At 39.2% G+C, this 18,206-nt stretch overlaps 1 protein-coding gene across 1 annotated transcript in view; it reads right to left on the bottom strand.

Annotated features, from left to right (window-relative positions):
* HMCN1 (hemicentin 1) overlaps positions 1–18,206 on the bottom strand; it is a 379,559-nt gene that overhangs the window by 165,780 nt on the left and 195,573 nt on the right. Inside the window, exons 16-22 of the mRNA XM_008145958.3 lie at positions 12,516–12,710; positions 9,717–9,812; positions 8,210–8,337; positions 6,755–6,899; positions 3,570–3,682; positions 1,775–1,934; positions 780–948 (exon numbers count right to left, since the gene is read on the bottom strand). Coding sequence (XP_008144180.2) covers positions 780–948; positions 1,775–1,934; positions 3,570–3,682; positions 6,755–6,899; positions 8,210–8,337; positions 9,717–9,812; positions 12,516–12,710 — 1,006 coding nt within the window. The remainder of the gene's footprint in view (positions 1–779; positions 949–1,774; positions 1,935–3,569; positions 3,683–6,754; positions 6,900–8,209; positions 8,338–9,716; positions 9,813–12,515; positions 12,711–18,206) is intronic.

Here is an 18,206-nt window from a genome sequence, read left to right as displayed (position 1 = left end):
GCAGGCAAGCTTTCAGTGGCAGAGGTAAATTTAAGGTTGTGCTGTTAAAGGCTCTGGCATTCTGCTTCCCATGACACTTAGCTTATCAAATACTAGTAGCCCTGCGCACGAATCCATGTGCCAGTAGCTCTCTGCCACCCTCCTGTAGCTCTCCGCCCACTGTCCCGCCCTCCTGTAGCACCCCACCCCCCTCATAGCTTGCTGCCCTGCCCCCTCCTGTAGCTTTTCTCCCCCTGCTTGCAGTTCGCTGCCCCACCCTCTTGCAGATCCGAGATCTGCTCTTTATGCCGTTGGTCATTACGCCTCAAGGTGTAATGGATAATTAGCACATTCCTCTCTTATTATATAGGAGGATATTGTCTCCGAGGGCCTTTATTTGTACAAGGGTTTAATCAACAAGTGTTTTACAAAACCAACCAATAAAAATCAAATCCTAAACAGCAGAGTATCTATCTATTGTGTTTTATGCTCCAGTGGGATGAATGGAATCTATGTGTAATGTGCACTTGGTGCCACCATGAGTCTCTGTACAAACAGGCTCCGTGTTAATAACCACCTTGTCAGATGCGCCTGTGGAAAATTATGTTCTAGCTGAGTGTTAGCGTTTCTGATACTAAAGAATGATCTAGAAGGTCTATCTAGTTTCTATAGGCTCAAATGTACATGTGACTCACCTCAAACGCAAGTTGTTTTTTGAAACAACTGAAAAGAGGAATAGGTGCAACCCTCTCCCCTGAGACATGGTTACCGTGGGTTGCAGTTCACCCCAGGCCTCCTACCTCGGAGAGAATGGCGAGATGAGCTGGCTCTCTTTGGCCCAGGTGATGATGGGTGGGGGCGAGCTCTTCACTTCACAGGGGAGGGTCACCTCTTCCCCGGCGAGGGCAGCGATCTCAACAGGCTTATCGTGGGACAGTCCTCTTTGATCTCCAAACACTCTGGGCCTTACTAAAGTAGATGCATGTTTCGGAAGGGAAATAGTACATTGAAAACATTCCATTTACAATACAATGTGGACTGCAAAGATTCCTAAATCGTTTACAAAAAAGATACTGCTTATGTCAAAGGTTTGGGGCATAGCTACAATTTTCCAGAAATGCATGGGTTGTCAGAGCTGAAAGGAAAATGACTAGAAAGTTTCCCTTTTTAAGCTCTTCCTTGACCGTGGAGAGGTCAGCTGAAATGCCCTCTCAGAGTCTGCCATCTGCAAAAGGAACCCTGAAGGCGGAGCGCTAAGCAAGTAACAGCTGAAGTGTGGCTTCCACGGAGTTTTAAGGAACTGGTATTTCTGAAGAGGTTGGGTGCAATGAGCATATTCCTTTAGCAAAACCACAAAATGTTTCCAAAAGGCCACACCACTACTCTCACTTTATACATCAGAATCTAAATAGGGGAGATGTTGGTTGGCAGTAAGAAATATAAACCTGGGGAGGAGGGGGGCCGACTGGCATGGCTCAGTGGTTGAACATAGACCTATGAACCAGGAGGTCCCCATTCGATTCCCAGTCAGGACACATGCCCCAGTTGCAGGCTCGATCCTCAGTGTGGGGCATGCAGGAGGCAGCCAATCAACGATTCTCTCTCATCGCTGATGTTTCTCTCTCTCCCTCCCCCTTCCTCCCTGAAATCAATAAAAAATATTTTTTAAAAAGAGAGATAAACCTGGGGGAATAGTTCACCTTAGGGCATAGCCTTCCGGTAACACTATCTGGGAGAGACATGAGTTTGGCACAGAGACAGCCTGGAAGGAAGACATTCCTCCTGGAGCACTCACCATAGACGGTCAGCTGCACTTTCCTTTTGGCGTAGCCAGCAGCATTGGTGGCGGTGCAAACATACTCCCCACTCTCCTCGCCCCCAGGTGACACCACATACAAACTCCCATCAGCCCCCGCGGAAAACTTAGCATTGCTGGTGGAAATCAGCTCGCCCTTCTGCAAAACACAACCCAGGGCGAAGTATTTTTAAGATAATCAAGAGTGACTTCATGTCTGGAAGAGGAAGGAAAAAATTCTCCAAGGGGGAAAAACCCCACAAGATTAAAAAACACACACGCTGATTTGAAGAAAGTTATTTGTAAGAAAGATTAAACAAATAAAGCAAAGGTGGTAGTTCTTCAGGTCATACTATGCCCCTTTCACTCCAGAGCGACTGAACAATGGAGGGAGAACGCTGACAGTAAGGGAGGGGACAGTGCCCATGCTAAGCCAGGCACAGTTTTGAGCACTTCTCATCAATTAACTATTTTCGCTCTCACAACAGCCTTAGGAATAGGAACTATCACAACCCCCAAGTTACAGCTAGGGGGCAGTGTGGAGTCACAGTCAGTCCCTGGGAGAGCTGGCTTGGAACCCCAGCAGTCAGTCTCAGGAGCCCAGATGCTGAACCTCTGGGCTTGCTCTCAGCACAAAGTCCAGCCTGGGAAGAAGATTTCCACTTTATATTTTCCTAAAAAAATGCCCTAACCTTCTACTCGGTAGCAGACTCTGTGCAGTTTGGGGATCAGCTTCTCCATTGTACCTTAGCGTCCAAATGCAGAAATCAACTTTTTTTTTTTTTTTTTAACTGAGGTCAACACCAACTTCTCTATATTTCAGATGTGTTTTTTTTTAGATGCATAACATTAGATGGTATGACAAAGTACTCTGGCGTAGCAGTAGTAATACAAATGCCACATTTCATTATTATGCCATCATTTTACATTACTTTATATCTGCCAAATGAAAATTAATTTACAGAAAAGATGCCATCTTCATGGCTGTTCAAAGATGGGAAGGACATCCTCAGTAAATGGGTTTTTCCTCACTGCAAGAACACAGGTAAAAGCCGTACAACTTCAGGACAGGGATACAGAGGGGGACTAAATGGGCTCTTACATGTGTCTTCCCCGAAGAGCAGAGTCTGGGACAAAGATTTGGGGGCAGCAAGGTTACTTGGGACGTGATCCCTAAGGGCTGGAGTGAAGCACAGAAGGACAGGAAGCTAATAAAGGGCTTCCCTGTTCCGTTTCCGCTGGGGCTGGGCTGAGAAGCTTCACTGTGCTGGGGACCCTCCGAGAAACTGGGGGGATGCATTTCAGAAAGACTCTTCTGATGGATGAGAAGCGAGGTATTTATGTAGGACACCTGCCCCCAACAGGAGTTATTCCCACTGCACTTCCTGGTCAACTCTTGGCAGCTTGAGTGGCCTTGTGGGCTTTGGAGAGAGCCCTGAGTCCAAACACCAGGAAGGCACCTGCATGCCATGTGGCCCTAGTGGAGTGTACGGAGCTGTCCACAGAGATGCGCTGAAGTCAGAAGGGCTTAGGGGAAGTGGCAAGGGGTAAAATGAGACCTGCGACCAGGGCACGCAGACGGCGCTCTATTAGTGTTCCCTGTCGTGTTGTGAATACCATCCAAACATCAGGTAGGTGAGTGTGATAAGAACATTTTAGAGTCCCTTCCAAGTGGTATGACTGCATAGATTTTCCTTTTTATAAGGTTTTATGGTACAGTCACAAGTTGCATGGATGGCTAATAATATTGTTAGAGCTCGTAACAGGAACACACATCACTCGATGTGCCATTTACCTTGGACCAGGTGATAGATGGTTTGGGAATGCCACTGGCTTTGCAGGGTAGAGTTACTGGGATGCCTTCAATTGTACTGAGTATCTGCTGCCCATGCTGAATGGTTGGCAGAACTGAAAAAGGAAGCAATATTCAGAATCTGAGCATCTGTCCTCTCATTTAGTGCTATAGCTTTAAAGTTGAACATTTTTAGGATATCCTGACTATTTGTAAAAATTAGCAAAGACTCAACATTTTCTGATAGAAACATAGGGTAATTCGTAAGGGAGTGTAATAAAAAAAAGCAAATACAACAGTTATGATCTGAAGCATTTAATAAAAGTTTAAAATAAAGTAATAACTTATGTGTAATAAGTTGACTTTTCTAACAAAAATGAGAGAGGACTGAGGAAAACTCCCCCGCCCCCGCCCCATGGAAACTCAAGATAAAAAATTACATCCTAAGCGTTGCACATTGAGCACCTATCTTTCATCATTGCCTATCACCCATTAGGTTGCAGTGAGCTGACATAAGCCTACCTCCGGAGAAATGGGCTCTTTAGACTCTACACATTAAATATCTGTCTATACCCAAGAACCACTGAGCAAGCTACTACATTTAACCTGGAAAAAAGGGATTTTATTAAAAGGAATTCAACAGTAAAACTTGAAAGGCTTAGGAGTTTACATTTAAAAGACTAAAATAAAGGATTCTAAGTCAATGTTTTTAAGAATAACACATATTTTGACTTTAGTAGACAACTGAAAAATTAACATTATATGAGTAGAAGCAAAAGGAAAAGGAAGAACGCCCATTATCCCATGCTGTGTGTATATCTCCGTTAATCATAACCAACTTGCATATAAAAGCTGTCGATGATCAATGTTCGCAAAGTAATGAATTGGATTTAAAAATCTTCTATACATAAAAGTTCCTAACCTGGTGCAAGAAACACAATAAAAAACAACAATACCAGGCATTTGCTTTCCTTCCCATGGGAAGATGAGACTAGAGCTCAAACCCTCACTGCGTCTCTTGTCTTTAAGTCAGATTTTTCTAGAATTATCACAGCTACCGTGCAGAAGAAATTTATCAGAACAAGAGATACCAGAGACCTCAGTGCAAAAACTTCCTTGGAAGGCTTAGATTAGCTTTGCTACTATACTCATATTTTCCGAGGGCTGGGTTTATTCTTTAGATAATTTATTCCTAAAGAATTGGCAGCACATCCCCGAGAATGTCAGGCTACTCTCTAAAGCAAGAAATGGAATTTCCAGGATCATCATGGATTAGTCAGCTTTCAACTGTGCTGTCATTCTGTGGCCACATGGAATAAGCCATATTCTTAAATCCATATTGAGTTTGACAGCTATGAAGGAAAGTAGCGAATTTAGGCAATGTTTTCAAATCTGATGTCATCCGAGTATGGAGGAGCTGTTTCTTTCCAGATTGTCAATCTATGTAAATCAACATGACAAGTAAATGGTTTATTTCTCATTTTAATGTGCATTTATATTTACATTCATTAGCTCATTCTCTTAAGAATTGATTGAGAGTCTTTAGTGAGTATTCTTATAAGTGATGAAAGAGCGGCAATGCTTCTTAACATAAACACAGAACCTGAGACTTTATATCACATCCAATTCAAAGACAAATCTGTGGGTTAAATGGATGCTTGGTTTAGTTAAAGTCAAATGGCTGGCTGATGTTTCTTTAACCTTATTGACTAAATCAGTTACTCATTTTGGACTAATATGGGTGAAATAATGTTCAAAATGACATTTTAACCTTTTACGTGTTAAAATTTATTGCATCAGGATAAACTATATCATTGGGTTTATCTGTCTTCTTCCCACTCCTCTGATCTGACAGACATCACACAACTAATTGTGTCCAAGTGAAAATGTGACTCAGAATCCTTCTCAACACCCTATATTCTAGGCAGTTGATAGAAGCCAAAGGGAGATGACAGGAATGTACTTCCACACTGGATTCTCAAACCAGTCCATAAACACTCTCCAGGAAATACAGTATATGAACTGATCTTCTTTGAAAATAGTTCAACACAACTATATCCAATTCTCTCTTTCTCTCTCCATATATATGTTTATTTAGACCATAACTAATTTAGTGTTATATTAGTATTTCTTCAAAATAACATTTCTTCAAGAATAACTCATATGATATTTGTGAAAATTGGTATAAGATTGAGAAGGTAGAAGGGTCTATTTTCAATGAGAAACACGGATATTTTTAAAAAGAGGCTCTATAAATGTCTAACCATTGCTGCATACCTGAAATTAATATAATATTGAGTGTCAACTGTCATTAAATAAATTAAAATAAATGTTTAAAAACATGATCGTTTTTAAAAGAAGGTGGTCTGCATCCGCTGAAAATTTCAAGACACCAAGCAAAACTTGGAAATGACTGAATTCTCCAATTTATGTCCTGAAAAAAGACTGAGTTATCCACTTAAAATAAATGTTCTGTGATACTTTCATCTGTGTACACAGAACTCTTTTGTAATACCACACTTTACAAAAAGCAATGTTGCAAAGTCTTTAAAGGGAATAGACAAAAAAAAAAAAAATAGTTAGGACAGTATCTTAAACTATGAAGCTGTCACTTATTTATCGAGATGTAAAAAGTTGGTAACTGTTAGTCATGAATGGAAAAAGCTAGCTTCTGGATTTTCTTACTTGTGACTGTTATTTAACATGCAAAAATAAAAGACTGTTTGGAGCACATGCAGTGACCTTTAGACAAGCTGAGGTCATTTCTTAGCTAACACACAAAGGGGTCATTAGCAAGGACATGCTTGTTTCACAATCCAGAAAGAAAAGGCAATTTAGATAGTATGATAAATTCAGCTTGCCTGAAACTAAAATGTATTTTTAAACGTAACTCTTTGAGAACTGAGTTCACTTTTAGCAATCAAGAAACCTCTTTCAAAAGCCCTTGGCCAGACTCAGCTAGGCGAATCTCAATAATGTCTTTCTGTGTCTATAGGAAAGGATCATCTGGAAACAGACTGAACCATGTAAATATTATTCAAGTAATAAAGCTTTTTTTTATTATTAACAATGACAATCAGGAAAGAGATCTACTTGTTTTAACTAGAGAAACAGAATTCTCTGATTTAACTATATGAACCCAGCTTTGACCATGGTTTGGAAAGAAGGACAAAGGGCGTGTCTCTTACCATGCACATCCACAGTGGTGGTTTTGTTAATGGTTCCAGCAACGTTACTGGCCACACAAGTATATTCACCTCCATCCTGAAGGCGAACTCTTTCAATATGGAGACTCCCATCACTGCGTACGGTGATGTAAGGATTCTGGACCAACTAAAAGAAAAAAAAAATCCATTTTTAATTAAAAAAGGCAATGTTGCCTAAGCCAAAATGGAATCTGCTCTTTTTCAACTGGGTCACTAGATGTCTTACAAAATAGCAAAATATTTTAACATCCTTAAGTGAAAAATGCTGAGCAAAAATGTTACCAAGGGTAGTGTCAATTGTATGTCATGCTGATACACCACCAGGCATGATACCAATTAACATCCGTGAGAGCTGTGCACACACTGGAAAAAGGAGGGAAAAGACAGGGATGCTGCTTGTTTGTTGTTTCTGTAATTTTTATTATTACTCAGGACCCACATTTCCGGCGTATTTTGACTTTTGGATTCTTTTGTTCTTTTGCAAGAAGTCCTTAGGATCACTTGCAAGCCATTCGATATTTTTATGTCGGCCAATAGGCCCTTATTCAATGGGCACTTGCGCTCACACCCACCCTTTTCAGTTAACGCTGCAAATATTAACGGACAATGTCTGAGACGGGAAGAGTGTCACAGAGGCTGGCAATGTTTTCTGCTGCCAAAACAGTCACCTCCTTACTCCGCAGCATTTATGCATTTTGCTTCATCACAGGAGACCTTCGTGCTCAAACAGTATCACCCTATGTAATGAGGGTATTTCTTATGGATTGCGGTATACTCATTTTCTCAGGTTTGTATGCAAATATAAACCTAGTCCGTGGACTCAGTTCATTTCTTATTGGTACTTTAAGAAGAGAGTGAGTCTAACTGCTCTAGAAAATGGAAGAAAAATGCTGTGAACTAGGTGGAAGTGTATTGCCATAGATAGCAAGTTACAGAAAAAATTCACAGAAATGAGAAAATCTTTCACATCCTTTCATAATTAAAAGGTATACCCTAAAAAACAATGACACAAAATAGATTCCCACTTTAAAATAGTTCACAATAAAAGATATGTTTAAAGTTAATAATAAAGATTAATATGTAAAATGGAATATTTATGAGAATATTAATATTCCATTGTCTTACAAAGAAGTATATAAAATATTTAAATGCTATGAAAAAAAATTCATACTTTAAGTTTTTACAAATTCTGAAAAGAATGCATTTTATTAAATTTAATGCAACATTATAAAAATTACACTATTGACTATTTCTCCATCTTATTGATTCCACAGTCAAATGAATTGCATAAACATGTTAATACTGAAGAAAAATTTTGGTGCACTTACAAAATATATTTTTTGCATATTTAGCAAATTGAAATTTCAATGGTTGGACTACACTGCCTCTTACTCAGGAAAATTAGAAGGCGAGAGCGTGTGTTTAAAATGTTCTTACCATGGCTGAATTCTTAGTCCACCGGCGTTCTGGAATGGGATTCCCAGCCAATAGAGCACAAGGCAAAGTAAGCTGCTGTCCTTCGATTACACTGGTCACTGAAGGGCTGATTCCAATGAGTGGAGCAACTGAGTCAGAGAGAGCACAGGCGCTAAGAACTCTCTTTCACCCAAAACAAAGCAAACCCTTCACAGGCTAATATGCCTACTCATTAAGATATCTTAAAAATAACTTTTCAGGAAAAATTTAAACATGTAAATGGGTATGAACTAGAAAATAGAGACACAGGGCCCTTCTAAGCTGAGAGAATGGCAAGAGGACAGGTATTAGTACGGAGGTAAGAAAGTAAAATAGAATACACCCATGGCATGGGAGGCCAGAAAGGTCAACCTAGGAAATTGGCAGAGTTTTCAACAGACAGATGGAGAGTGGCTGAAAGCATTTATAAATAGAAAAGAGGAATCACCAGAACCATTTTCAGGAAATACTAATCTGTTTCTATTTTGTTAGTTTATTATGTCCATTAGATTCCACATAGAAGAGAAATCACATGGTATGTGTCTTTCTCTGTCTGACATATTTCACTTAGCGTAATACTCTCCAGGTCCATCCATGCTGTCGCGAAACATAAGATTTCCTTCTGAAAACCATGAAGAGGACTTACTGGAGAAGGGAAAACTTACTGGAAAAGGGATGAGACTGGTGAGGGGGCTGTCATTTGCTAGACCAAATAAAAGGAGGGGGACTCCCTGAGATGGCATGGTAAAGAAGTATGGTAAAGATGTCCTTTTCTAGAAATCAATGAGTAAATCTGACATAAGTCAAAGCAAAATCCATAAGAGATTCTACTTGGACATGTACATGTAGATGAGTAAAGGGAGATTCACAAAGAAAAATGTATGAAAGTGTATGGATGAGCATGCACTGACAGATTGAAAAATCACACTGACTACTACAATGAAAACAATGTAGAACTTGTACATAAATAGAGTCCCAAGGAATAAAGGTAGGGATTCAAATTCAGCATGTGACCAAATGGGCATTTTAATCAGTGGGAAGAGAATATTCAATAAAAGAAATTGAAACACATGTCTTAGTACTTAGAAATCTACTATATTATATTCTTATTTTATATCATACACAAAAATAACTCCATGTGAGCTAAAATAATAAATCTGCAAAAGGTAAACAAAAAGAACTCCACTACTATAATATGTGTGTGCATGTGTATGTGTATTTATATTTAGACTTAAATCAATATATCGAAATTGACCTTCATTCCTTCACATGAAAGATGAGGAGCTTTGGAGCAAATGATCACTAAGATTCTTTTCAGTTCTAACATCTTATGAAATATGAAATACAGTGGGGGAGGGAAGGTTAATGTAGTAATCAGATATTCACCTGTTTCTCTAAAATATAAAAGTGGTACAGGCAAGAGATGATGTAGCACATGAAGTCTGATGATTCTGGAGAGTGTGGTGTCTAAGCAGTTAATGGATCTTACCGAGTCCTGTCACTGTTATTGTTGTCTGGGACTGGATCTTTCCAAACTGGTTTTCAGCTTCACAGATGTAGGTTCCTTTATCACTTGCCCATAAGTCTAAAAATAAGAGATCATTTACTCATTCAACACCATCCCTGGAGCATCAATTATGTGCTAGGCACAGTGCTGAGAGCTGTGGGTGGATAATATGCTACTGCCTTCTGATAGTTCCCATTCTAGGGGAGGAGACATACACAGCAGCCAACATTCATACAACACCGTGATACTTGCTGTAATATGAGTTCCAAATGAGCTGTGGGAGCAGAGAGGGGAGTGACTGATGATGGCAAGGGAGGCGAGTGAAGAAAGGCTTAACAGAGTTGTACCTTAAACAGCAGGTAGAAGGAGGGCAGTCCAAACCCAATGGGCTGCAAAGGCAAAAACACGACTTAAAAAATTAAGGTCTATTCAAAGAATGGGAAGCTGCACCACCTCCCTGGGGGCATTCTGGAGGCTGTAGGAGAGGTTTCTTTAGTCGGCCCAATGAATGAAGGAGTCTGTTGGCATTTAGTGGTCAGACACTAGGGAGCTAATGCATGGAGCAGATTCACAAAAGGAATAATTATCCCAAGTCCAGCAAGACTTCTGAAGGCCCAACAGGAAACTCATGGATTTGAAGACTTTGTTTACAATTATAGTCTAAGCCTACAACCTAATTCTGTGTAAGTAGGAGGAAGAAGGTACTTTAGCAAGAATTATCCACCATTTGAGGAAATCACTTCACCAGTTTGGAGTTGCTGAGTCATCAATCCCATACTCCTGTATCAGTCTACATTTAAGCTGTCAAATTCATGGCGATGTACATAAATGTGTATGCACATTGTATAAATGTTACCAGCATATTCACATAGTAATTGAAATACCTACCACTGTAATAAAATTGCTTTCCTTTATTTTCCTTGGTGCTACATTTTGGATATTAAAATTATTTTTATAATGTAGGAGAGATCAAATATATGGCATTTTTTCAGGATAATGAAAGGGATATTACAAAATATTTTGAATTAGAAGGGTTTTCGAGGACTAGGGTGAGGACCCCTGGGTTATAGGTTGTGTGGATACAGTCAAGAGACTGAACCTGAAGAGGTAGCTGGTGCCTCATAAAGAGTGTGGTTTTGTACTGTGAGCAATAGGGGAGGCAAGAGAAGATTTTAAATAGGGGAATGATTGTCATCTTTGCAAGGATCACGACAAAAATAAGCTCAGCTTAATCTGTTGATAAGGTTTTGACAGAGAACAATGTAGCTTTCCATTATTAATAGCTCCACCACCTCTCAAGTAAAGAGCAGTGACACCGATCCTACTCCTCTGTTAACCAGAAGCATACTGACTGCCGAACAGCATTTGGGAAACTCAGGCAGTGCCCATTCTCAACAACAGCAAACCTTCATTTGCAAAGGACAACACAGCAAATCGCTGGTTAATAAAGCATACATTGCTTCTAAGCAAGGTATTTTTTATATTACCAACTCTTGGACTAATTTGTACAGAAACACCACATACTACTGAGAACTAAGTTTCTAATCACTAGTTTCCTGCCCGATGATTTAATTTGGACAACTGGGAACTCACTGGTCAATACATTGCCCTCTTTGATTCTCCCTGTCCTTTCACCTCCTCTGATTGAGTTGTTTGCAGGTCTAATTTGTTTCCCTCTGGCCTGCTTCTCATCTCACCACCACCCTACCTGCATAACTATGTGAGCCTCATCCCTCTCTCTCATCTCTCCTCCTATCCTGCACAGGAGTTTTTCTGAAACAGTATTTTCTTGCCTATGCAGATCGGGGCGGGGCAGGGGGAGGAGCCTCTCTTTTCAATCTCATTAAAGGCATTTTTTCACCTGCATATTTCAGGTCCTGCACAATGTGACCCAACCCAGTGCACATCTCTCGGTAGGCACTTCTGTGGCCATCCACTCAGATGGTGGATTGTACAATGCCTAGGTGAGGGGCCCCATATTTGATGTCTGTTTTCACCACAGAGCCTGGTACAGCGCAGAACACTTAAGCACTTGTAATTAGACAGTTGTACTTGCATTTGAAAGTTTAAGAGGCTAATGTACATTTCATATTGGTACTAAACCTGGAAATCAATTATTGGAGGCTTGGTACAAAATACTCAAAACATGCAATTACTTTTCAAAAAACCACTTGATCATCTAAATGTTGTTACTCCTGTGGGGCCACCATCCAAATAGTCTACTTTAGAAAGTACACAGTGTTTGTAAATATCAGAATGCTTAATAGTTCACAGACAGATCTTTTGCATGTTGAAGTATTTGACATTTTATTTTAATCTTTTGCTCCAGGTCGATATAGCTTTTAATCAAGAAGTTTCCATAGGGTATAGGATCCCTATGCATTTGGTTATATATTTTTTTGGCCAAAATAATTAACATTCACTAACTACCAGTAATATTTTACCTTTCTCTACAATAATTGTTCCAGGAGTCAATAAAATGTGATCAGTTATCCACCCAGAAACCCAGGTGGCTCTATTTGCAATAGGGAACAACGAGTTATGTGGAAGTCAGATTGCTTCTTGAGCCTTTCTGATATGACATACATTTAAATAATATAATTCACTTATGACAATTCCTAAATATAAGAGTCCAATACTAGTTTAAAGTAAAATGCAACCAATACAATTGGGTTGGCAAGATTAATTCACTATTTTAAACTTAGCAACACCTATGCATAAAACATGAATGTATAATCTATATGTACATACTTGAATAAAAATATATTTCCTTTAACCTACTTGAAATAAAGAGAGCTCCTGTTCTTAGTTGGCTGATGGAACTCACTGAAAAGGGTCTTGAGAAGATCGGCATGTTGTCTAACCTTCGCCACTTAATCTTTGGTGCTGGATAGCCCTGGACATAGCAAGGTAAAGTCACATTTGAACCAATTTCCATAGACACGTCAGCCGGTTCTTGTATGAAAACTGGAGGTGCTAGAAGATAATTAGAACAACAACAACAACAAAGGTCACTGGGATAGTACACAGGCACATTACATATAAATTTAATTATTAAACTGTCAACACAGTGAATGTGAATCAAACCATTGTTCATATGTTATGAATTTACCATTTTAATATTCCTGTCTGCTATTGAATTAGCAGATGTTTCTTTTTCCTCTATAAATGAAAAGGTCCAAAGAACCTCAACGACCTATTTAAAGTGATGATGAAGAGAATTTAAGTCAAAATTACTTCTTACTCCTTTTAGTGAAAATTTTAAGTGAACCTAATTTATAGCAGAGTTCATTCTTCAACAGATCATTATATAACATGCTAACAGTATTTAATCCCAAATCATATCCATTCTATGTTACATTCTTTCTTTGCAACTATTTTTTCTTCACATTATTGGGTTTAAGACATTTAGACTTGAGAAGTAATAATACAAATTAAAGTAACAGATCATAGTATTTGATAAAGTAAAGAGTGCTTAAAATCTTAGAGTTAAGAGATGAGTCAGAAATTATAAAAGTATAGATAGGATGGCTATAATTACCCACGTAACTCAGGTAACCACCAGAAGCCTGCAGGAAGAATTGGAAATATCTGAGGCACACCTTGGAAAACACAGGATGTAATATAGAAAGGATGCTAAGGCCGAATAGATGAGGCTCTCAATATGTCCTCCAGAACTATGAGCAATGATGTTTGAGACACCAGGCAAGAAGAAATATATATGATACTGTGATACTATTGGAGGTAATTCATGAAACCTGATCATGTAGGACCTCTAAGAGGTACCTCTCCTTTATAATGTCAAGGTTAAATATTCATTAGGAATTACAACAATTTTTACTTAGAGAGCCAGGGATGGGTGTTAAGTGATTTCCATTAATTATCTCATTTAATCTTCACAATATAGGAGCTAGGTACTCTTATTACTCTTATTTATAGATGAAGAAACTGAGACCCAGACAGTTAATTTGCTAAGTGCCAGATGGAGTTGAACACTGGAGCTAGGATTGAAAACCAGGTTGACCCGACTTCAGAGTCGCAATTCTTTGTCATGTTATCAGCCTCTCCTTTTCTATGGGTTCTTAAAACTGCCCATAGTTACTAGTAAGCTAATTAAAATTTAAAAAAAGTTCAGAGATCACCTCTTTCCTTCCCAAAGGGAAGTCTGGGACTGGGATGTACATTTGTCTTCCGAGCAGCACTAATTCTTTGTTGGCCTGGGATCAAGAACCTTCTCTAACTTTGCAGCCTCATCTCCCATTAGGTTCCTACACAAATCCTATTCTCTGGACAATCAGAACTCTTCACTCTTCTCCAAACAAGGATTGATCTTTCTCATAGGGGCACCGGTGTTACTGCCATCCCTTTCAAATGCAATGTCTGCCCTTGATCTTGGCTCTTGAAATATTGACAGTTCTATAATCCAGTTCAAAAGGCCCCTCCTCAGTGCCATCTCTTTACCATCCCATCCAAATGAATATAATTCTCTCCTCTTGAGGTTTCAGAGAACTCATTCTGTACCACTCATGGCAGTGGCCATATTCATCCTTTTATTAGACTATACATTTGATTTCCCCTTCAGGGTTTATTTTTGCGACCCTATTTTCATCTTTCATAGCAACTAACATAGAACTATGTGCATTATATATGGCTGCCAGATCTTTGTGAATGATCCAATCAGTATTAAAACACTTGAACAAGAATTTTGTGTTTGTGTATGTGTATATGATGATAATAACAACCTTGATCCAGTGTATTTTAACTTGCATTTCTCAAGAAAAATGACAATTTCAGAAACCCTATTTGTTCATAGAACCTAAAAAAAATTTAAATTAAGTTAAATACCACAGTTGAGTAATGTGTTTTTAAAAATTAGCAGCAGTGTATCTGTTTAAATTTTTTAAATATGGTTTTTTTTAAATTGACTTAAGAGAGGAAGGGAGAGGGAGAGATAGAAACATCAATGATGATAGAGAATCATTGATCTGTTGCTTCCTGCATGCCCCTTACTGGGGATCAATTCCGCAACCCAAGCATGTATTGATCCATGAACCAGAAGGTCAAGGTCTGACCAGGAATGGAACCTTGACTTTCTGGTTCATGGATCAACACTGAACCACTGAGCCACACTGACCAGGCTAGATTTTTCTTAATCCATCTACATGGGAATTTGGTTTATAAAAATAATAGGCAAAATAAAAATGTTTTAAAAATAGTTTCTAAATTAACTCATTGTTAGCTTATTCTGGCTGTATAAGGCCTAATTACTTCTCTCTGGAGCGACAGCAGTCCATTATTCTAGAGGTGGTTGCTTTTCTGAAAAACAGAGATTAAATGTAAAAGTCTCAGGATGTGTTAGGCTCAGAGTGGGCGTAGCTGACTGTGGAGATGGGATGGAAAACAAATTCCAGAAGAACAAAAAGATATGCAAAAGCCTGGGATCAACCAAGTACTTGGGAGGAAATCAAGCTTGCCTGACACAAGAGAACAGAGCCAGCCATCAGTGGAAATGGAGACAAATTAGAATTTTCAGAACTAAGAACGCCAAAACAAACTGGAATAGAAATGCGTAAGTGGAGCTCAAGCTGTGCCCATAAAACTCAATTAAGGCAGGAGGAGTCATCTGGGGAGAAGCAGCTTCGGAAACAGCGTCAGGTACAAGACAAGCACTAGGTCAGGGAATAACGTACCGGCAGCGGAAAACAAGGCAAACGAGAGAACCAGGCGCTAACCAGGTGAGCAGCCAAGACAGCATCAGTGACAAGGGAAGCTCACAAATTAAGCAAACTCCTACCTCAGGCCAAGAAGCCGCCTAAATACTTCCTACTCCTGAGTGTGGCCAATTCGGACTCCAAGTGAATAATGTTGGGCGGATGGGAAAGAGATTAAGAAGCGGGGGAAAGGGAGCAGAAGTGGTTGTGCTACAAATACTGGACTTGCTCCGAGGAGGCTGTGCTGCTTCGAGAAGTGACAGCCCACTCGGTGGTTTCAAATGGCAGTTCCACTGCTTCTTAGTCTGTAAACTTGGAAAAGGACTTTACCTCCCCCAGTCTAAATTTCTCCACAAACAAAAGGGGGAGAGTAGCATTTCTTACCCCATGTTGTTAAAAGAGAGAATGTTTATTAATCATTTAGCAAGTAGTTACACCCGAATAGTAGTTACCCACTGGTCATAAATATTGTAGAGTTAATTTATGAAGTCATAGTTGTGGAGTTTAATGTGTCCGCTGTTAATTTCGATTTTGGCTACGGCCTAGATAGTCGGGCAGGATCATGTGGAATCCTCTGTGATCCCCAAAATATTTGTGTATACCGGTAGGTTCCTTGACAATTGCTCAGGGTTCATGCACGTAGAGCTTTGTCACTTACGGATAAATACATCTGTGTGCGCACCTTATTGTGAAAATAGAAAAGTTACAAACGAATTGCCCATCTTGCTCTAAAACTTATTCCATAAAGTGGTTCTAGTTCCTTTAACGATAATTCATCTCCGCTATGGCAACTCTTGCATTGTATTAGTCAAACAGAGATTTTTTCTTGCCTAACATGGCTGAGCACACTGTTTTGTTTCTACCAAACCACAAAAAATGAAACCACAGTCTACGATGCAAACCCTGTGTGGTGTGGAATGCTGCAAATGAAATCGCTGCCAGGCCAGCTTTGTGTTTGATGTGGCCAATCTTCTGTTCTTCCAAACGACTTCACAGTCCACCGCCTCTTTTTCAAACGGATGAAAAGCACTGGTACCTTTCCCCGTTGACCTGAAATGTCCACAACTTAAAGCCGTATAACGAGAACTACAAAAAAGAGACTCACTACAAGAAGCTAGAACTTAAGAATAATATTAAACATTCTTTTTAGAATAGTGTAAAATAAAAAAAGGTTTGATGTCGTATAATTGATGTGCAGTAATAGGCCCACAAAGGCAATCTGAAAACATAATTACATGATATGGATAAAAGCATGTTTTTCTTCTTAAGTAATAAGCTACTGAGATTTATGCCCAATCGTTTTGGAACGCAAAAGAATAATTTTATGCGCTAATCATATTAGTGCTTAACTTGTCTCAAGACTTTAAAAAAAATTAGTGAAAACAATGACTTTCATATTAAAAGCCCATGTTTAATCTTAAATACTATGCCACTATTACATACGCATTTCTTTATTATTTTCCAAGACTCAAAGAATCCAAATGACCACTCAGGTTGTGAAGTTAATATTCACCTATTGCTACATGTCCCATTAAGCAGCTTCAAAGAACAGCAGTAACCACTGATATGCTAAATGCACATGGGTAATGATGTCTCATTTCATCTTTATAACCAACCCATTAGGTAGGTACTATTAAATGCCAGACAGAAACCCAGTTTCCAGAGTCCATTCTCTTGGCCTCTATATAACATTCTGGAGAAATTTTGTTATTATTCGTTTGCTTTTAACTCTAATAGTGATAACCACAACCACCACCATGACTGTAATTTGCACAGATCTTGGCAGTAACATCCTGTATCTCCTAGGATACGGAACAATAGTTTTATGTGGATAATCAAACTTTGTAAGCTACAACGATCAGGACTTCAATGGTGAATGAGGAAATAGTTCAGGCATGACAGAAACATGAGGGGCTGACTTTAATATTACTTGACAATTGTTAACAATAATCAACGTTACAGTAAGTAAATAATTGAGTTTATGTTAGTGGTTTCATCAGAACAGTTGATGAAATAAATAGTTGAGGAAGCCACTGACTTAGAAAGGGGCATCTTGAATATGAGTGAAGATTAAAAAAAAATATTCAGTTTAAGGAATAAAGGATACATACAAAACATTCCTTAGGATGTTTTCTAATCCAACACAAGTCGATCCAGCAGACAGCCCTAATCCTTATATGGTTTATTGCTACTCAGAAGAGAGAACCTGGGAAGTCCAGAAGCTAAAAAGATTATCAAGAAGGAAGTAAGCAAGCAAAGTAACATGTGTTAGATATTTAATTTTCTATCTTGGAGGAGGATGAGCGTGTCCTTCCTTTTTTGCTGGGAACAATTACTGAGGCTCTTTCCCTCTCCCTCTAGAACTAGATAACTCTAAAAGAACGATGTCTGCCAGAAGAAGGGAGAAATAGAACTAGAACATGTACAGCACTGAAATGTACTTTGTAGATTTCTTGAAAACAAGAATTCTGTACGTAGTGACCTTCCTCATTTGGACCTTACATTTTTTTTTTTTTGATTGATTTTTAGAGAGAGAGGCACATCAATCCTGCATACCCCCTACTGGGGATCGAGCTGGCAACCTGGGCATGTGCCCTGATCCTGAAGGGAATAGAACCAGCAACCTTTGGTGCACAGAACGACAGCACAACCAACTGAGACACACCGGCCAGGGCTGGACTTGACATTTCTAAAAGCACTACTTGTGTTTTACCCTCTGCCGGTGGATTCAATACCCTCCACCCAGAGATCTTATTTCCAA

The sequence above is a fragment of the Eptesicus fuscus genome, chromosome 22 (assembly GCF_027574615.1).
Source record: "Eptesicus fuscus isolate TK198812 chromosome 22, DD_ASM_mEF_20220401, whole genome shotgun sequence".
Lineage (NCBI taxonomy): Eukaryota > Metazoa > Chordata > Mammalia > Chiroptera > Vespertilionidae > Eptesicus > Eptesicus fuscus.
Note: the sequence above shows the minus strand (reverse complement) of the source record. Positions and strands in the feature narration are given on the sequence as shown.